The sequence below is a fragment of the Carcharhinus amblyrhynchos genome, chromosome 1 (genome assembly GCF_965287045.1).
Source record: "Carcharhinus amblyrhynchos chromosome 1, sCarAmb.v2.hapA, whole genome shotgun sequence".
NCBI classification, from domain to species: Eukaryota; Metazoa; Chordata; class Chondrichthyes; order Carcharhiniformes; family Carcharhinidae; genus Carcharhinus; species Carcharhinus amblyrhynchos.
This window is the reverse complement of record NC_137324.1, coordinates 54,030,581-54,053,021: the sequence shown is the minus strand read 5'-3', so window position 1 is coordinate 54,053,021 and position 22,441 is coordinate 54,030,581. Positions and strand designations below refer to the sequence as shown.

Genomic DNA, 22,441 nt, shown 5'->3' with positions numbered 1-22,441 from the left:
TGGTGCCATTTTTAGCCCCGGGAACAAAACATTCTGCACCATATTAAACTTCCTTTGCTTCTGTTTCTTTTCCATTCTCTGCTATTGCCCCTGACCGCACAATTTATTTTCATCTATTCATTTCGAGAACTGAGTAACCTTATCCCAAGTGTAAATTTTGTAGAACACAGGAACTTTAAGTCAAGAATAGCCCATTTCTTCCAAAGCTACTGCGAGATTTAGATCACCATATTGGCTTACTCAGCACCAATTAAACCCAAGATATATTAACACGCATGCTTCATCTCCTCATAATATTTGGCCATCTAATCCTGAGGGAATAGAGTAATCATAGCTTAAACCTACACAGTGATCTGACTGCATGCTTAGAAAGGAAAGACATGCACAGAAGGGGAACGAACATAGGAGACGAACTGATTTACCTCTTTTTTTGAAAGGTTGGCACAGATGGACTGAGTGGCTTCCTTTTGTGCCCTGTTATTCTATGACTCATAAAATGTAGTCCTATGCAGCTCCTCTAATGGATTCAATTCCGGCTTTGAGTCATTGTCTGTGTGGAGTTTGCACATTCTCCCCGTGTCTGCATGGGTTTCTTCTGGGTGCTCCAGCTTCCTCCCACAGTCTGAAGGTGTGTGGGTTAGGTTGATAGGCTGTGCTAACTTGACTCTAGTGTCAGGGGATTAGCAGGGTAAATATATTGGGTTACAGGAATAGGGCCTGGGTGGGATTGTGGTTGGTGCAGAATCAATGGGCCAAATGGCCTCCTTCTGCACCGCAGAGATTCTATTAGATTCTATGAATAGCTGCTGAAAGCAAAGAAGAGCAGCATCATGTTTATCAGAAAGTCTAGATTTTAATGCTGCATTCACCAATGTACAAAAGGCTCATTAATTGGCTTTCAGCTGCAGAGGGCAAGATCAGCCAGAGTTCCCACTTCTCATTATTGTCAAGGGTGTAGACATTAGATGAGAACAGTGTCAGGGTTTGACTCTGATGCCCCTCCTGGTTATTCAATGCTAAGGCTTGCATATAGAAACATAGGACTTTGGAGCAGAAGTAGGCTATTTGGCCTATCCAATCCGCTTTGCCATTTGATACGATGATGGCTGTTTTGGCTATGGTTTTAATTCTATGTAATTTTTTCGTACATTGTGTGCAGGAGAGTTTCCTGACACAATATGTGGATAAGTCAACAAGAGGTGGGGCCACATTGGACTTGGTACTGCGCAATGAACCGGGCCAAGTGTTAGATTTGTTTGTGGGAGAGCACTTTGGAGATAGTGACCACAATTCGGTGTCCTTCATTATTGCAATGGAGAGGGATAGGTTCACACATCGGGGCAAGATTTATAATTGGGGCAGGGGTAATTATGATGCGATTAGGCAAGAATTAAGGAGCATAAGATGGGAGCAGAAACTGTCAGGTATGGGCACAAATGAAAAGTGGAGCTTTTTCAAGGAACAAACACTACGTGTCCTTGATAGGTATGTGCCTGGCAGGCAGGGACGAAATGGCCAAGTGAGGGAACCATAGTTCACAAAGGAGGTTGAATGTCTTGTTAAGAGGGAAAAGGAAGCGTATATAAGGATGAAAAAACAGGTTCAGTTGGGTCGCTTGAGTGTTACAAGGTAGCTAGGAATGAGTTAAAGAAAGGGCTTAGGAGAGCTAGGAGGGGGCATGAGAAGTCCTTGGCAGGTTGGATAAAAGAAAACCCAAGGCTTTTTACACTTATGTGAGAAATAAAAGAATGACCAGGGTGAGGTTAGGGCTAGTCAAGGAGAGTAGTGGGAACTTGTGTATGGAGTCAGAAGAGATAGGAGACGCGATGAATGAATGCTTTTCTTCAGTGTTCACTAAGGAGAGGGTCCATGTTTTTGAGGATGAGTGTGTGATACAGGCTGATAAGATGGAGGAGGTAGATGTTCTAAGGGAAGATGTATTCGCAATTTTGAAAAACTTGAGGGTCAGTAAGTCCCCTGGGCCAGATGGGAAACATCCTCGGATACTTTGGGAGGCAAGGAATGAGATTGTAGAGCCTATAGCTTTGATCTTTGGGTCCTCACTGTTCACGGGGATAATGCCAGAGGACTGGAGAGTGGCAAATGTTGTTCCTCTCTTCAAGAAAGGGAATAGGAATGACCCTGGTAATTATAGGCCAGTTAATCTTAGTTCAGTGGTCAGTAAGTTAATGGAAAAGGTCCTGAGAGATAGGATTTATGACCATTTGGAAAGATGCAGTTTAATCCAGGACAGTCAGCACTTTCGTGAGGGGTAAGTCCTGTCTCACAAATTTGATTGAATTCTTTGAGGAGGTAATTAAGTGTGTGGACGAAGGTAGAGCAGTTGATGTCGTATACGTGGATTTTAGTAAGACGTTTGATAAGGTTCCCCATGGTAGGCTCATGAAGAAGATTAGGATGTGTGGGATAGAAGGAAATTTGGCTGATTGGATAAGTAACTGGCTATATCATAGAAGTCATGATGTGGAGATGCCGGCATTGGACTGGGGTAAACACAGTAAGAAGTCTGACAACACCAGGTTTAAGTCCATCCAATCTATTTGATAGTAAACACACAAGCTTTTGGGGTTTGTCCTTCGTCAGGTGAATGGAGAGTTCTGGCCTCAGACAGAGCATATAACAGCACAGACAGTTTACAGATCACTGGTTAGAATGCGAGTCTTTACAACTAACCTGCTATTCAAGTCTTAAAGATGCCAACAATGTGAGTGGAAAGAGCATTATGCACAGGTTAAAGAGATGTGTATTGTCTCCAGACATAACAGTAAGTGAGGTTTTGCAAACCCAGGCAAGTCATGGGAGTTACAGATAATGAGACATGAACCCGCACTATCTGTAACTCCCATGACTTGCCTGGGTTTGCAAAATCTCACTTCCTGTTATGTCTAGAGACAATATACATCTCTTTAACCTTTGCATAATGCTCTTTCCACTCACATTGTTGGCATCTTTAAGACTTGAATAGCAGGTTAGTTGTAAAGACTCGCATTCTAACCAGTAATCTGTAAATTGACTGTGCTGTTATATGCTCTGTCTAAGGCCAGAACTCTCCATTCACCTGACGAAGGGCAAACCCCGAAAGCTTGTGAGTTTACTATCAAATAAATTGGTTGGACTTAAACCTGGTGTTGTCAGACTTCTTACTGTATCATAGAAAACAGAGGATTGTGGTGGAAGGAAAATTTTCAAACTGGAGGCCAGTTACCAGCGGTGTACCACAGGGATCAGTGCTGGGTCCTCTGCTTTTTGTGATTTTTATCAATGACTTGGAAGCGGGGGCTGAAGGGTGGGTTAGTACATTTGCTGCTGACACCAAGATTAGTGGAGTAGTGGATGAGGTGGAGGGCTCTTGCAGGCTGCAAACAGACATTGATAGGAAAGCAGGGCTGAAAAGTAGCAGACGGAGTTTAATCCTGATAAGTGTGAGATGATTTATTTTAGTAGGACAAACTTGAATGCAGATTACAGGGTCAACGGCAGGGTTCTAAGGAATGTGAAGGAACAGGGAGATCTTGGGGTTCATATCCACAGATCTCTGAAGGTTAACACTCATGTGGATAGAGCCGTGAAGAAGGCTTATAGTGTGTTAGCATTTATTAACAGGGGGTTTGAGTTTAAGAGCCATGGGGTTATGCTGCAACTATATCGGACGTCGGTGAGACCACATTTGGAATATTGTGTTCAGTTCTGGTCACCTTACCATAAAAAGGATGTGGAAGCATTGGAGAGAGCGCAGAGGAAATTTACCAGGATGCTGCCTGGTTTGGAGGGTAGGTCTCATGAGGAAAGATTGAGGGAGCTGGGGCTTTTCTCTCTGGAGCGGAGGAGGATGACAGGCAACTTAACAGAGGTTTATAAGATGATGAGAGGGATTGATAGAGTGGACGTGCAGAGACTATTTCCTCAGGTGGATGTAGCTGTTACTAAGGGGCATAACTATATGGTTCATGGTGGGAGACATAGGAGGGATGTCTGAGGTAGATTCGTCACTCAGAGAGTGGTTGGGGTGTGGAATAGACTGCCTGCTATGATAGTGGAGTCGGACACTTTAGGAACTTTCAAGCGATTATTGGATAGGCACATGGAGCACTCTAGAATGATAGGGAGTGGGATAGCTTGATGTTGGGATTGGACATAGCTCGGCACAACATTGAGGGCTGTAATGTTCTATGTTCTATGTAACACCACTTCCCCAGCACTGATCCCTGTTGCACTCCTCTAATTACAGTGCAATGTCCTAGGTCCAAACATCTTCTGCTGCTTCAGCATTGACCTCCTTCCATCATAAGGTCAGGAATGAGGATATTCACAAATGATTGCACAGTGTTCAGCATCATTCAGATCTCCACAGATATTAAAACTGTTCAAATCCAAATGTAGCAGGACTTGGATAATATCAGGCTTAGGCTGACAAGGGGCAATTAACATTCGAGTCACACAAGTGCCAGGCAGTGACCATCTCCAACAAAAGAGGATCTAACCATCCCCCTATGACATTACCATGGCTGAATCCACCACTATCAACACCCTGGTGATTGTTATTTTCCAGAAACTGAACTGAACTGGACAATCCATGCAAGTACAGTGGTTACTAGAGCTGTTCCAGAACCTGTGGCGAGTAACAACTCCTCGCCCATTCCCCCCTTCACCCTCCCAGAGCCTGTCCACCATCTCCAAGGCACATGTCAGGAGCGTAATGGCACACACCAAGGTTCCTTGGGCAGCACCTTCCAAACCCGTGGCCAGTTCCATCTAGAAGGACAAAAGCAGCAAAAACCTGGGAACACCACCACCTAGAGATTTCCCTCCAAGTCCTGTACCATCCTGACTTGGAAATGTATTGCAGTTCCATCATAATTGCTGGGTCAAAATCCCTAACAGCATTGTGGTTGTACCTATATCTAAGGTACAGTAGCAGTTTAAGAAGACAGCTCACCATTACCTTCTGATGGGTGACTAGTGATGGGCAAGAAGCGCTCGACTAGCCAGCAACACCGACACCTTGTAAAATGAATTTTAAAAAAGGTTATCAACTTTAAAAACATATATATCCTGACCCTCTGCTTCCTGTTAGCTCACCATTCCTTTATCTGTGCTAATATGTTATACTCTACACCATGTGCTCTTATCTTGTGCAGCTTCCTTTGTAATGACATCTTAGTGTGACATCAAAATGCCTTTTGGAAATCACACTACAGGTTCCCCTTTATCGACCTTTTTTGTAACTTCCCCAAATAATGTTAATAAATTAGTTGAATATAACAGGATTTCCCTGAAAGATGGTAACAGGGGTAACCCAATTTATGTCAACAAAAGGGCAGAAAACAGCAGCACTTGCACCAGAATTTCTTAAAACTCCAAAGCATGAATTAGAAACTAGTAGCAGGAGTACGCCATTTGGCCCTTCAAGCCTATTCCCCCATTCATTTTGATCATGGCTGATCATCACATTCAATCTTGATCCCTCGTCCCCCCCCCATATCTAGAAACATTGAACCTCACAAAGTTCTCAATGGCCCCAGGAATATAGAAACAATCATGATTTTCATTTGCCTCTGTTTTTCCTTTTAGCGCTCTTACTTTGCTTCAGCTTATTAGTTTTTGCAGCTCCAAGCAATCTTTGATTAATTGTTCTATTTCTGCCCCAAACTCTGAGTTTCTCCTGCTGAGTTAACAATCTTTTATGAAGGTTCTAGCTTTGTTCACACAGCTCAGAGCTGTGGATTTCATCTTGCAGTTTAATACTCCGTGATGAATGATCCTAATTTCTGCTGCAAATGGTAGGTTTCATCTCCTGCTATAATATCTTGATGAGCGCGTTCCACCTTTGACACCGTGTGTGACACAGCGTGGCTGCAGAGTTCTGAATAATCTCAGTATTTGATGGGCTGCATTAAGCAAATTATATTTGAAGCCAAGCTCACTGCTTTTTAAAAGAGATATTTCTCAATATACAACAGCTTAGTCCTTTTATGAAAATGGTTTGTAATGAGAATCAAAATGTAACCAAGAATACTGAGCTTCCTCTGCTCTTGGCAACTGTCTCTGAGGCTGAGCCAAATGGTTTGCAATCAGTTGAGCATCTGATCACATATCCTCACCATCAATCAGGCTAGTTCCAGTTCTGGAACATACCTGACTCCACCACTGCTTCAGGTCACAGGCTAATATCCTCATCCATGCCTTTGTTGCATCTAGACATGACTACCCCAATCCATCTGTCCAACCTCCCTCATTATACCCTCCATAAACTTAATGACATGCTAAACTAGGATAGAGGTGGAGAGACTCTTCCCGCTCAGAAAGGATAGTAGGACTAGGGGGCATAGCCTCAAGATAAAGGGGGGGCGGTTTAGAACAGAGTTGAGGAGGAACTTCTTCACTCGAAGGGTGGTGAATTTCTGGAATTCTCTGCCCGTTGAAGTGGTGGAGGCTGCCTCGCTAAATATTTTTAAGACGCGGGTTGATGGGTTTTTGATAAGCGAGGGGATTAAGGGTTATGGGGAGAGGGCAGGAATGTGGAACTGAGCCACGACAGATCAGCCATGATCTTATTGAATGGCGGGGCAGGCTCGAAGGGCTAGTTGGCTTACTCCTGCTCCTATTTCTTATGTTCTTACGTTCTCTGAAGCGCTTGTTCTTATTCGCACTCTCGCTCACCCGTTACCCTGTGCTCACTGATCTACATTGACTTCAGGTTATGCAGCTAATTGATTTTCAGCCTTATTTTCAAATCCCTCCATGGCCTCACCAGTCCTTTCCCTGCAATCCCTTCCAACTCACGGTTCCCTGAGATATTTGTGCAGCTATAGTAGTGGACTGTTGAGCATTTCCAATTTTAATCGGCAGCCAAGCCTTCCAATACAAACTCTGGAATTACATCCCACCTCTCTGGATCTCTTTTGTCCTTTAAGAGCCTGTTTAAAAATTAAGGGTAGAATTCTCTCATTTTGAGACAAGATGCAGTGGTGGGTGGCTCTGGTGACACTTTTACCACTGGCCAGAATAGTGGGATGCCGTACCATATTCTGTGCTTGGAACCGCATTTGCCTCCCGGTGGGCTCACAGTTGATTTGGCCGACCACAATCAGCAGGTGGGTTCAAAGGTCTCAGCGCCACATTTAGAAAGCAGTCCAGGACACTCATGTCACTGTGTCCAGCCTACTTCCTTTCACCTGACCGTGCAAGGTGTAAAAAGTTGTCACTCTCACTCACCTCTCCAATTCAGCTCTTGTGTCCATGTTTGGACCAAGGTTGTAATAACGTTAGAAGTTGAGTGGCCGTGGACAGAATTGATCATCAGTGAGCAGGTTATTGCTATGGAAGTGTTACTTGATAACCTTTCCATCATAAAAACAAAATACCGCAGATGCTAGAATTCTGAAACAAAAATGGAAAAGGCTGGAAAAACTCAGCAGATTTGGTAGCATCTGTGGGAAGGGAAACAGTTAATATTTTGAGTCTGTAAGACTTTTCAGAGCTGCAGAGAGATAAAAACGTGATGGATTTTATACCACCTCCTCGGTGCAGTGACCACTAATACTGTCAGTATCAGCTGTTATTTTTGTTGTTGTTCGTGAACCCAAATTATTTGTGCTGTGGACGTCTGGGTGCATGTCATTCCACATGTATGCATGGAAAGGGCAGTGTTTCTGATGAAAAGGAAGTAAAACATGAACTTGATGCTAAAAGCAAGCTACAGCAAGTTTGCCTATTAGCTACTATGCAGCCTCTGTCCCTTCTTGTCTTTAAACAGTTCTACTAACCATGGGGCTTAAATTTCTACATTGCATTTTCTTAATTGTTTACCACAGTTTCCGTGGGAGCTCTAAAGAAATGGTGTAGGAATTGACTTTGTGCAAATGTATCCTTCCTTAAATTCTAAGCCTGGTTGCCTGAATCTTGGAAGTCCTAAAGAAATTAAGGGCCTCACAGACAGTGCAAGATACTGTAGGTACAATCTCCATGGGGATCTCTAAACCAAATTTGCCCCTGCCAAGTGAAGAGAGACCTATAAGATTTCACTTTTTTGTAAATTTTCCTTTAACATAAATAAGAATAAACATGATTTAAATGTGAATGGACAGATAGATTTGTGCAGTATCAGTTTCAGCCACAAAGTACTTCAAAGCAAAATTCAAGTCCACTTCCTTAGAAGACTGATCTGATTCTCCATTGGCAACAGCCAACTCTTCTGTTTCCTTGCTTGGTCTGTGTGCCATGAGGCCTCTGTATTTTAACTTCCATCCTGTTGCAACTAATTCCAGGTCAAGGGTCACCAGGCCACATGGGCCACTACTTTTTTCTCCAAGAATTATAATTAATGCCTTTACAATTAATGTAAACACTTCAGTCATTTTCAAATATTTGTAGAAACTATTTATCTCAACAAGTTAAGATCATTTCATATTTTCCTTACTGCTCCTATCCTCCATTCAAAGGTCACAACAATATGTGAGCTGTTCTGAAGACTTGACTCTGAGCTCAATACTGCTGTCACCTGACATTCATTAACTGCACTCAACCCATCAATGAATTATTGTGATCTCAATCTAGTGTTAATGAAGTTACTTATATTGTCTGTATTGCGGAGATTAGCAAGCAGATCTATCGATTGCTAAAGCTAAATTATGTACTAGATTGCGTATTTACTAATTTAGACATCAATCCTGGCTATTAACAGCATATCAAAACTCTATTTGAAGTTGATACACTCATTCTAACTTTATATAATCCAGAGATTCAAATAGAGTCAGATGGATCAGGCGCTTTCCACCCTGATAATGCTTAACACCAGAGCTTGCAATGTTACTATGATTTGACCTGAAATCTGCCTGGCCCTTTCATTTCCTGGTTGTTGCATTGGACAAGTAGGCTGTTGAATAATAATGAACAGAATACTGCAAGCAGGTCAGAGTGACGCATCTGGGCTCAGGGGAATAGCTGGCTGCCTCTTTTGAATAATTCAAGCATGCATGAAGTTCGGGTGAAATGTTCACAAATCGAAGTTGGGCGACATGCTGTAGCCTAACAATCTAGTTTGGCCCTTTCCGACAGGATATTTTCATAATTCTTTCGGTAAGCATCTGTCACTTTCACAGATAAATGGTTCACTTAGCTGAATTTAAAATATCACTCAGTATTTACAGATGCTTTCAGACAATTCCCCCTGTGTGACCTTTGTCCAAGGTTGAACATGCACATTTAGAATAATTTAGGTTCATGTTGTTGCTATGTTACAGTGGCAATGCAACTGATGAATGTTTGAAATTTACTATAGCCATATGTTGTTACACTAACGGTGGAAGATCATGGCATTATCAGCAATAATATTACTTTTCTTCAGGTTTTAAGTATTTTTTGTTTCTTTCCTATCTTTATTGTCATTTTCTGTGCTGCTTGAATTCTTGATGTAGACAACTGTAATATAACATTCAAATGTGAGAAATAGGCACATTTATTAGGCAAATATTTCAACATCCCATCCACCATAATGAAAAATGTATATATTTTATTCATATTGCATCAGTAAAGAGTTTATGCTGATCGCTGCAGTAAATGTGCCACAATTGTAAAGGATTAAACTTTCAGTACTGGGCTGTAGAAATAATTAATTGCTCAAGTCCTTTGTGGTGAAATGTGTGGGTGCATGTCTATGTCAATTGTGGTTTGCTTCCTCATACTTGACGGTCAACTAGGAAGAATACCGCATGAGTGAGGGGTAGCATGTTGGCACAGTAGTTAGCACAGCTGCTACGGAATGCCAGGCATCCGGGTTCAATTCCTGGCTTATCTGTGGAGAGCCTGCACGTTCTCCTGGAGAAGCATTGGTGTGTGGTGACTAGGGGATTTTCACAGCAACTTCATTAAAGTGTTAATGTAAGCCTACATTTGACACTAATAAATAAACTTAAAAAATCAGAGGGCTACCAGTGCCTCAGAATCATGCTTTCCTTCCACTATCTCACTTCCAAACTAGGTACTAGACAATTATAGAGTCCTGAAGTCCATCATGGACCTATGAAAGGTTGAATTTATCTGAATTTATAGTCATAAAGGTTTACAGCATGGAAACTTCAGCCAACTGTGGGTGTCGCTGTGGGTGGAGTTGAGGAATAAAAAGGGAGAGATCACACTGCTAGGGGTGTACTATAGGCCACCCAACAGCCCAAAGTCAGTGGAGGAGGGAATTTGCAGGGGCATTTTGGACAGGTGCAGGAAGAATAGAGTGGTTGTAGTGGGTGATTTTAATTTTCCCGGAGTGAATTGGAGGGGGCCTAGAGCTGGGGGTACGGAGGGAGAGGAGTTTGTGAAATGTGTTATGGAAGGGTCGCTAGAACAGTATGTAACTTGCCCGACTAGGGGAGGGGCTATACTGGATTTAGTGTTGGGAAACGAGCCAGGGCAGGTGGGTGAGGTAGAGGTAGGCGAACATGTGGCGAACAGTGACCACAAGTCCGTCTACTTTAGGATAAAAATGGAAAGGGACGAGTGCCGTCCAAGCGGGAGTGTGCTGAACTGGGGAAAGGCGAGCTATGGCAGGATTAGGAGGGAGCTGCAGCAAACTGACTGGGAGGGACTGTTAGCTGGCAAGTCCACGGTTGGCAAGTGGGAGGCTTTTAGGGACAAAATGAAATGGTTGCAGGGGAGGTTTGTTCCGGTTAAGCCAAAGGATGGGAAAGGTAGGATTAGAGAGCCGTGGATTACGGGGGATATTGAAGACTTGGTCAGGAAGAAGAGGGAGGCGTATGTTAGGTCAAAACAAATGGGTACGGAGTCTGCGCTAGAGGAATATAGAGAGAGTAGGAGGGAGCTAAAAAGGGGAATTAGAAGGGCGAAGAGAGGGCATGAGATGGCTTTGGCCGGTAGGATTAAGGATAATCCTAAGGCATTTTATTCCTATATTAGAGGCAAGAGAGTAGTTAGAGGGAAAATTGGTCCTCTTAGGGACAAGAGTGGAGAGTTGTGTATTGAGTCGGAGGGAATGGGGGAGCTCCTGAATGAATACTTTGCGTCGGTATTCACGAAGGAGAGGGGTTCGGAATCGTGCGGTCTCTTGGAGGGAGCGGAGGTGCAGTTGCAGGATATAGTTATTACGAGAGAGGAAGTGCTAGGGCTTTTAGGTAGCGTAAGGACGGATAAAGCTCTGGGGCCTGATGATATTTATCCCAGGCTGCTTAGGGAGGCGAAAGATGAAATTGCTGGGCCTCTGGCGCACATCTTTGTCTCTTCTTTGGACACAGGTGAGGTCCCAGAAGACTGGAGGGTAGCAAATGTGGTCCCGTTGTTCAAAAAAGGTAGTAGGGATAACCCTGGGAATTATAGGCCGGTGAGTTTGACGTCGGTGGTAGGGAAGTTAATGGAAAAAATACTTAGGGGTAGGATGTATGAGCATTTGGAGCGTTGCGATCTGATTAGGGATACGCAACATGGCTTTGTTAGAGGGAGGTCTTGCCTTACGAATCTGGTGGAATTCTTTGAGGAGGTGACAAAAACGGTTGACGATGGGAGAGCCGTTGATGTCATCTATATGGATTTCAGTAAGGCGTTTGACAAAGTCCCTCACGGTAGGCTGGTAGAAAAGGTTAAGGCGCATGGGATACGAGGCCAGGTAGCTAGGTGGATTGAGAACTGGTTGGGAAATAGGAGACAGAGGGTAGTTGTGGAGGGTACCTTGTCGGGCTGGAGGCCAGTGACCAGTGGTGTGCCGCAGGGCTCGGTACTGGGACCTCTCCTCTTTGTAGTCTACATAAATGACTTAGAAGAGGGAGTAGGAGGTGTGATCAGCAAGTTTGCTGATGACACCAAGATGGCAGGGTTGGCGGGTACAGAACTGGATTGTCAGGTGATACAACAGGATATAGATAGGTTGGTGCAGTGGGCAGATAGGTGGCAGATGGCATTTAATCCTGACAAATGCGAGGTGATGCATTTTGGAAGGAATAATGCAGAGAGGAGCTATGTGATAAAAGGTAGGCCGATTAGGAGTATAGACGTACAGAGAGACCTGGGAGTGCAGGTTCACAAATCCATGAAGGTTGCGTCACAAGTGGAGAACGTTGTTAGGAAGGCTTATGGGATGTTAGCCTTTATAGGAAGGGGCTTAGAGTATAAAAGCTGCTGTCTAATGCTTCAGTTATACAGAACGTTGGTTAGACCGCATTTGGAGTACTGCGTCCAGTTCTGGTCACCTTATTACCGGAAGGACGTGGAGTCTCTGGAAAGGGTGCAGAGGAGGTTTACCAGGATGTTGCCTGGCATGGGGGGACTGAGTTACGAGGAGAGATTGAAGAGACTGGGGCTATTCTCCTTGGAAAGACGGAGATTGAGAGGGGACATGATAGAGGTATATAAGATACTGAAGGGAATAGATAGAGTTAATAGTGAGAGACTGCTCCCTAGACTGGGTACGAACACAAGAGGTCATCACTTAAGGGTGAGGGGGGGGAGGTATAATTTGGAGGTAAGAGGAAGGTTCTTTACGCAGAGAGTTGTGGGGGTCTGGAATGCGCTACCGAGTAGGGTGGTGGAGGCAGGAACGGTGGACTCGTTTAAGATGCAGTTAGATAGGCACATGAGTGAAACGAGAATGGAGGGATATGGTAGGGGCTATTAAATAGGGTTAAACCTCGGGAGACACCGGAAGGGCAGGCTGTATGATTAATATTTTTTGTCTTTATTCCACAGGTGGAGGTCCACCTCGTGTCAAGCGAGGGGCATGCACACGGCGGGTCGTGCGTGGGCTGCTCTTGGAAGTCCAGGAGTGGCCTAGTACTTCATGTCGGTGTGTGTGCTTGATCCTGGACCGATAGACGGGCTCCACAACAGCTCAGTGACTAGCACTGCTAGCTGTGCAGATACATGGATTTGGGCCTGTGTCTGTGGGAGTTTGCGCATTCTCCCTGTGGTTGCGTGGGTTTCCTCCGGGCGCTCCGGTTTCCTCCCACACCCCAAAGATGTGCTCTTAGGCTAATTGGTTTCCACCAAATTGACACTATTTCTTCCCTGAATCTGACTGAGGAGGGTCCCATTCGTAGACATGCAGGGTAGAATAGGTGTAGGGCGATGCGGCGGCGCGGGCTCGTTGGGCCGAAGGGCCTGTTTCCCGTGCTGGGTTGTTCTTTGTTCTTTGTTCTTTGTTCTAACTTGCCTGTGCCACCCTTTTGCTTTTAAAACCCCTAAGCTAATCCCAATTGCCTGCATTTGGCCCATATTCCTCTATACCCATCTTACCCATGTAACTATCTAAACACTGCCTTGGTTCAATCTACCACCATCTACTACCTGGTTCAGTTTCCTTCCATCATGCAAGCCCGAGCTCCGAGGATACTGTGGATATGCTCCTGGCCACCAGCTTCTGGATCCCCTGGCTGTTGCTGAAGAAAGAAGGGAACCCTATCCACAGCTTGTCTGCTGTATATGCACTGCAGCGTGGAATAGGACTACCAAAACCATTCCCTCCTGTCTCATTTGCAGACATGTGTTCGTTACATTCACGTATGTTTGCTGGAAAGTCCCTGGGCAGTTCAGTGGGAATTAGAGAGCTGGGAAGCCATCCTCTTTTCTTCTTCACTGCTCCTGACGCCTACAGTGTTGCTCAGGTGCAACAAAGAGGAAAATTGCCTCTTGAACATTCAGGAGAAATCAGAGGTAAGTCGCCAAAGAAAATATCTACTATTTCCCAGCTGCGAAGGATAAGTAGGAGAATTAATTTAAACGACCCTGATTTTTGCCCTCATTACTTGGCCACAAACAGGTTTTTTGTTTATTTCTCCCTTTATAAATGGTGGTGTATTTTCCCAATCCTTTCAGTTTGGACTGATCTGATCATCCATTAATTCCCACCACAGCAAACTCATAATCAGACAGTTTGTGTATTTTACACGCACAAAACATGGGAAGGAGTTTTGTGGCATCCGTCCCTTTTGCACTCATACGATAAAGAGGGACAAGGGTAGGTAAATGGTACAGGGCAAAAACACGATAATAATAAATTATAGTTTCGCGTGAGTGTAGAGACCAGAATTAAAATTGCATTGGTGTATTCCTTCATGGTTAACAAGCTGAAATAGTTGCAGGATGATTCATCTTTCTAAAAGTGAGGACTTGCATGATGGAAGAATGCTTATTTATTACTGTCATGATGTGGAGATGCTGGCGTTGAACTGGGGTGGGCATAGTAAGAAGTCTCACAACACCAGGTTAAAGTCCAACAGGTTTATTTGATAACATGAGCATTCAAGCACTGCCCCTTCACCTGATTCCACACGGCAATGTTACAGGTTCTAAAAGCTTGGGGGAGATCATGTGACATAACTCCAACCTCTCCTTTGCTTTGAGCAAGGATTTATTTTTACAGATCGAGAATCTTGAGGTGTTCGATAGAAGAGTAAGGGTATTTCTTGCTTTTGCAAATAGATCATCTCTTTGGCCAGAGCTCTGCCTTAGAAGTATAAAAGATGTTGGTGCATTTTTTTGGATTTCTGTGGTCATGTAATAATTTCATAGAAATCCTACAGTGCAGAAGGAGGCCATTCAGCCCATCCAGCCTGCACCGACAGCAATCCCACCCAAGCTCTATCCCCAAAACCCCACATATTTACCCTGCTAATTCCTCTAACATACACATCCAAGAACACTAAGGGGCAATTTAGCATGGCCAACCAACCTAACCCACAACTCTTTGGACTGTGGGAGGAGACCCACACAGACACAGGGAGAATGTGTAAACTCCACACAGTCACCAAACCAGGAATCAAACAGGAGCTGTGAGGCAGCAGTGTCAATCACTGTGCTGCCCTCAAGGTTAAAGATTCCTCTGATATGAGTCATGGGTAGTCAGAAAAATCAGGTGCCTATTGCTTTTGCCTAATTTAAACAAAAAATAATATTATAATGTAGCCGGGTTGACTTAGATGCATATATTTTTCTTCCCATCTTCTAGACAATGTGTAGGAGCTTCCAGCCACACTATTACTCTCAAAGAATGGCTTTTAATTGTTAAAAAATACATACAGTTTATATATTAAGTAATGGAGTGTCATGTTTTGGCTTGTGTAAGCCTTGGTGTAAGATAACCAGTGAAGAGATAAATGAATAGGTAAACTGTGGGCCAACAGTCAAATAAGTCGAACAGGAGCATGATCTGTCAGTGTTTTAACAAAAGATTCATCAACCACGCTGCTTTTCCTTTTGCTTACTCCCTAAAAAAGCAATGTAATGTGTTCAGCACATCTGCAGATAGTCTTATGTCAAATTTACATTGTTTCACTTGAGCTGCTGGAGGTGATTAGTTTTGGAGTTGCTTTCAAGGCAGGAAACCACAATCCCTCATCAGTTGCTCCATGCTGGAATTGAGACAATGTCATAAAGATTTTGGCCAAGTTCTCTGTGCTATCAGGCATACCAAAGACCTGATCCAGATTTTCACTGGCTGCTCTGACTTTGCTTGTAGTTCCTTGAGTCTTCTTTTCCCTGAAGGGAGCATTAGCCAAGTTCCTTGATAGAATGATGTCACCACAAGGAGGCTTGACTTCTTTTGATCAGCTGGTGCTGCAGTGAAGCTACCAGCATGCCAAAGGCATGTTCCAGAGTGCATCCGTTTTCAATGTGGCTGTTCCTCATTGGTAACCTGTTTCCTGCTGAGTGAATGAATGGAACGAAGGAGCCAATTGTTTGAAGTCTGCCAGTGATGAGCTAATGAGAAGTCAGCAATTTTTGAAATGCATTTAGACTGAGAGATTGCAGACACCATGCGTAACCTAACCAACATGTATGGTAGTGACCTTACTTGAAAGATCACATTTTCTTCTATCTGAAAATTGCAGTCTCCTGGCCCTGGATTCTTTTTCTGCCCCTTCCTCAACCTGGATGCAGAGCAATCACAGCTGTCAGAGTGACCCTCTTATGAGAGTTCTAGTTCCTTATTAACTCTCCAGTGGAACGTTTTACAAATCCTGTGTAGGGCCGGGAAAAAATGGAAACACAGAAATTAAAAGAAAATAATTTAATTTAAAGATACGAAGCAACAGAGCACAATAGGCCATCAATGCTATAGAATTTACCTCATCAGTCACCAGCTAAGGAGTTAACTTTGCAGGCTTGTAACTTGCCTTATGTTCTTTTGGACATCTCCAGCTATAACGTTGACCTGGGATGTGCTGACATTGCTCACAGGATAAAGCACCCTTCTTCTCACTGCACAGAAATAACTTACAAAAGCACGGCAATTTAAGCAAAAGAGGAAGTGCATTGCTGCAGCAGTTCAATTGTAACACTACTGCCTCTACACAAGAGCCTTTTACCATAATCCCATTTCCCTGCTCTTTCACTTTTCTTCAAGAGATTAGCTCCCCTGAAGTGCATTGGCTCATTAGACATTTATGGTAACGTACTCTGAATTCCAATAGCCATTACATGAAGAAAGTTCCTCATAGCTTCCTTACTTTATATTTTTAGGACTGATCATAAGTCTTTTTGTTTATTCTAGAGCCTCCTATTGGTCAGATGCATCCACCTCATGGCAGTGTGACACCTCAGAAGAATGGTAATCTGCTGGTGATCATCGTGGTCTCCATTGGAGCAGTAACAGTCGTCGTGGTTATAGTTGTTGCCGTCATCTGTACACGCCGATCTTCAGCACAGCAAAGGAAGTATGTTTATATTTTGTTGACTAATCTCATTTTATTTTCACTTCAGAAGGAGTCCACCTGCTGCCTCAATGAGTTTATCCCGTGCCTGACTCAGTTGCCTAAACTAGGAAGGCTCTACAGTTGAATTTTTACTTTGAGTTGATTTAGCTGATCTGATTCAGGGGAGTGGTTGAGATGTGGCATAGAATTTCATAGCACAGTAACAGACCATTTAGCTCGCCTTGCAACTTTTCTGACACCTCCTACTTAAAACCCAAAAGGTCAGAAGGATCGTGAAGCCCCACTTTCACAATCTGTATTCATACCGAAAATCAAGATCAAGCCAGTTTTAGTCCTTCTGCTCTACAGGAGGTTTCTGTCCTCCCTGAGCTCACCTTAGCACACTTCCATTATGGTGTGACAGGTGTACCGCCCCAGTCAAACTCCCACCTGCCAGCAGAGCAGGTCGCGTTTGGCCACTTCCGACCAGAAGCAAGAGCCCCTCGGGGTTTGCCTCCCCACCTCACCATATAAATGAAAAAAACGATAAGACGATAAGGTCTTCACCAAAGCTCTGCAGAAATCTTGTCCTACCTTACAACATCTCACTCTATTTGTGAGGTTACAATGCTGTTAATATGAACATAGTTCCATAGGAGCCAATACTGAGTCAACATCCTTGGGTAATGTTAGGAAAAATTACCAGGCATTCTTGAACACGATTTAGGCATGTCTATTTTACATAATTGTTTGGGTGGCTATGTACTTTGTTTCTACTGTAGAACATAGAGTTTAATTTTTTTTTCATTTATTACTGGAACATGACAATGCCAGCATTTGTTGCCCAACTCTAAATGTCCTTCAGAAGGTGGTGGTGAGCTGCCTAATGTTAAGTCATGTTTTTGGAGCATGTTCTGTATTCATTGAAGTAAACAATATCAGTATTGGGGGAGAGCATTCTATTATGTATTTCATACAGGCATGTCAACACCAAGCTCTCTCAGGTCAAGTACAGCCTCCTGCACAACAGCATTTGCCTTAACATTATGCCTTAATCTCAAACTCAGGAAAGGAAACCCGACTATCAGTGTGAATTTGAATAGTTCTCATACAAGGAATCCATGTGACCTTTCTGAGTGAGATTGCCAATTTAATATGATATTTTGCAATAGCTTTATATCCACCAGGTTGTAACAGCTCAAGTGTATTTTACATAAGATATTTATAGCAGGAAGAGAGAAGAGACTTTAATCCTGAGCTAGGTATGAAACAAAGCTCATGTATCCTGGATAAAAGAATGATGTGCTAACCTGCAGTGAACCTCAGTTCCCAGGTAATCATTTTTGGTACCTGTGGCTGTATCATAAATGGGACAGGGTATTCTAAGATCCGGTTCAACAATGGGTAAATCTCACAGTCGCAGATTTCCATTTTGATATTTTCATGCATAGAGAAACAACTAGCAATTGCTGGGTTGAGGAGATATCAAAGAAAACAAATAGAAAAGAGTTGTCTTTCAACAAGATCTGTTTGAAGTGATTGGAAAACCTCTTTTTGTTACTACCAAAGTTATGTGGGTTATATACCTTATCCCCAGTTGAGGATTTAATTTTGCTACAATTTATAACTGTCGAGTGTGTTTGATTGATGTGCTGAAAATATATATGATTCGAATTTCTTATTTATTCCTATCTTGTACATATTATTTTTCATGAATCTTTTTCACGCTTATTTATTTGCCATTGATTGCTGTTACTGGACTTTTCTTCCACTTCGTGTTTTTATACAAATATAAAAACAAATAGGGAATTCATCTTGATAGCAATATCAGCGAGATCAAAAGGAAAATGGATGAAACATAACTGGAGCAGAGTTTCTCTGATTGCTGTAAGAATCAATGCACAGTTGATAAACAACCACAAAAACAACAGCTTGCATTTATTTAATATCTATAATATCATTAAATGCCCCAAGGCACTTCACTGGAGCTATAATCAAATACTGTTTAATAGCGAACTACGTAAAAAGATTTTAGAACTGGTGCAAAAAGCTTGGTTGAAGTAGGTTTTATAAAGTATTTTAAACCAGAAAGAGGGAGAGAGGTTGAGGGAAGTGTCAAAGACATGTCTAGAATTTCAGGTCAACAGCTATTGATGGCCTGGCCATTAGTGGTGAAATGAAGACAAGAAGGGAGACAATGGGAATAAAATTGATGCACCAACGAATGCTTTTGTTTTATCTGTGACTTTTATTCCATCCAACTTAGTTTACTTAAATCAACCAATGCTATCATAAGTAAGTTGATATTGCTAGCAATGGTGTGCCTTTTCTTGTATGAGAATTAACGCTTAATCTTATACTTTGCGCAAGGCTATCTCATGGCTGAATGTGACAATGTTCTCGAAGGAAGATCAGAAGACTCACTCTTGAACATGTAGGGATTAAAAGGATATGGTCGGAATTCTTTGACCTCGCTTGCAGCTGGGGTTCTCCGATCCCGCTGCAGTGAATGGAGATTTGGTTGAGTGCCAAATTCCACATTCTCACTGGCAGCCTTTCAGGCCAGAGAACTCCAGCCGTCATTTTTTTTCTTATTTGAAATTTCATCTCATGGACAGATTAATTAAGGCTGCATTAATTTCTCACAATTGGGGAGGTGGTGGTAGTATGGTATTGTCACTGGACTAGTAACCCAGGGATCCAGAGCAATGATCTGGGGACTCGGATTCAAATCTCACCACTGTAGATAGTGACATTTGAATTTTATAAAAATCTAGAATTAAATGTCATAGAAACCCATCTGGTTCACTAATGTCCTTTAGGGAAGGAAATCAGCTGTCCTTATCTGGCCTGGCCTACATGTGACTCCAGATCCACATCAATGTGGTTGATTCTTAAAAGCCATCAGAAATGACCAAGCAAGCTGTTCAGTTGAAAAGCAATTAGGGATAGGCAACAAATGCTGAACCAGCACTCATGTGTCATGAATGAATAAGTTTAAAAAAAGCTAATTGGTTTTAAACTCAAAGATAACTGATAGAAGAATAGGATTGTTGCATTGTGTCCTAGCACTTACATATTGTTTAATTTACGATCTTCCCATCACAGAAAGCGTGCAGCACATAGTGGTGGCAAACGAAAGGGCAGCCAAAAAGACTTGAGGCCACCAGATCTCTGGATACATCATGAAGAAATGGAGATGAAAAATATTGAAAAGCCCTCAGGCACAGATCCGTCCGTTAGAGATTCACCAATACAGCAAAGCTGCCAGGATATAACCCCTGTCAGTCACAGCCACTCAGAGAACCAGCTAACCAGCAAAAGTGGCTCACATTCAGGTAAGCCCAAATACAATTAAATGTTCTTATACAATACACTTGATCAACTAAAATCTGTGCTCAGGCTACAGTTAGCTCGGAGCTTCATCTGCCGCAAAATCCTGCCACCTTCTTCAAATTTTCCATTCATGGTGTGGTTTTCTGATGGTTGGTGAGACTTACCATCTCAAAGTCCCTGGCCTCTGACCTGTTCATGGAGCCACAGTATTTAAATGCCTGAGAGAGTTAAATTTCTGATCAATGTTAAACAATGGGTAGGGATTTCCATGCAGCCTGCCATGTGTTTTATACAGGTAGCGGCGGCCTGCCATTGGCTGATGGCGAAATCTTCGGGTCCCGCCATTGTCAATAGCATTTACCATTGAATGCATCCCACACTGCCAGAAAATCTGCGGCAGGGATGCATTGCTGGTGGGAATAGAAGATCTGTCAGCGCGAATGGCTGGAAAATTCCAACCAATGGGTGTAGCTGGCATGGAAGTCAATGATGGTAAAACCGTTGAATGTCAGAAACCTTTTGTTGGATGGAGATCCTCATTGTCTGGCACTTGTGTTACGTGTATTTTGCTTGTCACTTAACAGCCCAAGCTTCAATGTTGTCCAGTTGGGCATGAACTGCGTTAGTATCTGAGGGGTCCTGAACATTGTACAATCATCAGCAAATATCCTCACTCCTAACCTTATGATTGAGGGAAGGTCATTGTCAAAGCAGCTGAAGATGGTTGACCTGAAACAGAAACTTGAGGAACTCTCGCATCACTCCTTCTGCACCGAGATGATTGGCCTCCAACAGCCATCACCATCTTCCATTGTGCTGGTTATTGCTCTAACCAAAGGAGGGTTTTCTCCCCTTTCCCATTGACTTGTTCTGGTTGAATACAGTTGTGTCAGTGATATCCCACAGCACCTTATGAATATCCAGTTTTGAACTGCATGATGACCTAACATGATGGAGAGTGTTCTCCATGGGAAGGTGGGATTTTGTCTCCCACAGAACTTGGCATTGGCCATTTTTACCAACAGCTTCATGGACAGGTGCAACCGAGACAGTTAGATTGGTGAGGATCAAATCATCTTTCCCTCTTGTCCGTGTAATAGCACTGACTGCCCAAACGCAGTCCGACAGATATATCCTTCCAGATTCAGCCAATTTGGTCAGTGGTTGTGCTACCATCTCACTTCTGGTGATGGACATTGAAGTCTGAGTCCTTGTTGGTGTACACCGTGAAGGACTATCGATCCATCAGTTAACCATCTGGTAGTTTCACGATCACCATAACTGTGATTATTTTATTCCATGATGTGGGGATGCTGGCGTTGGACTGGGGTAGGCACAGCAATCTCATAATAAGAGAGTAAGTAGTCTCACAACGCCAAGTTAAAGTCCAACAGGTTTATCTGGTAGCACAAGCTTTCGAGGTGCTGCTCCTTCTTTAGGTGAATGGAGAGTTGGGTTCACAGATTTATTAATTCACTGAATTTAAATTCCATAACTTCCATGGTGGGATGTGAACGCACCTCCAGAGCATTAGTGCAGGACTCTGAATTGCTATTCCAGTAACATTACCTCAATGTTTGTTGGGGACCATTTGCATCTCTTGCAGTCGTTTCCTCCCAGCCGCTGATCAGTCTGTCAAACCAACAGGCTACCGGGTGAATAATAGAGTAACAAAATAATGAAGGTTTGCTGTCAAATTCGACAGGACCTTAGACTACCTGGCAATCCTAGGTTTCTTCCCTATGGACGTGCTCCTTTGCTCTGTCCCTGCTGACCCATAGATACCAGGGGTTCAGAAAAGGTTAACCAACTGAGTACACCTTATAGCTCTAATGCAACATCACCCACTGCGAGTCAAAGTTTTATAATAATAGAGCTGCTATGCCACGTAGGAGGGGGCCACTATTTTTGTTTTATTTATTAGTATCACAAGTAAGCTTACATTAATACTGTAATGAAGTTATTGTGAAAATCCCCTAGTTGCCACACTCCAGCGCCTGTTCAGGTACACTGAGGGAGAATTTAATGTGGCCGGTGCACCTAACCAGCACGTCTTTCAGACTGTGGGAGGAAAGCAGAGCACTCAGAGGAAACTCATGCAGGCACAGGGAGAACGTGCAGACTCCGTACAGATAGTGACCCATGATGTGGGTATGCCGGCGTTGGACTGGCGTAAACACAGTAAAAAGTCTGACAACACCAGGTTTTAGTCCAACCTATTTATTTGATAATAATAATAATAATAATTAATTTGATAATGATAAAGCTAGTGAGAATATTATCAAATAAATAGGTTGGACTAAAACCTGGTGTTGTCAGACTTTTTATAGTGACCCATGCCAGGAATTGAACCCGGGTCCCTGGCACTTTGAGGCAGCAATGCTATTCAGTGTGCTAGTGACTGAATGAAGTCAGCTTTGTGAAATAAATGTAATTCTGGGATTTGTATCCTT

The 22,441-nt window shown here is 43.1% G+C and overlaps 1 protein-coding gene across 1 annotated transcript in view; it reads left to right on the top strand.

The window, feature by feature from the left end:
• dcc (DCC netrin 1 receptor) overlaps positions 1-22,441 on the top strand; it is an 844,821-nt gene that overhangs the window by 750,966 nt on the left and 71,414 nt on the right. Inside the window, exons 23-24 of the mRNA XM_080199927.1 lie at positions 16,511-16,673; positions 19,761-19,990. Of these exons, the coding sequence (XP_080056053.1) occupies positions 16,511-16,673; positions 19,761-19,990 (393 nt within the window). The remainder of the gene's footprint in view (positions 1-16,510; positions 16,674-19,760; positions 19,991-22,441) is intronic.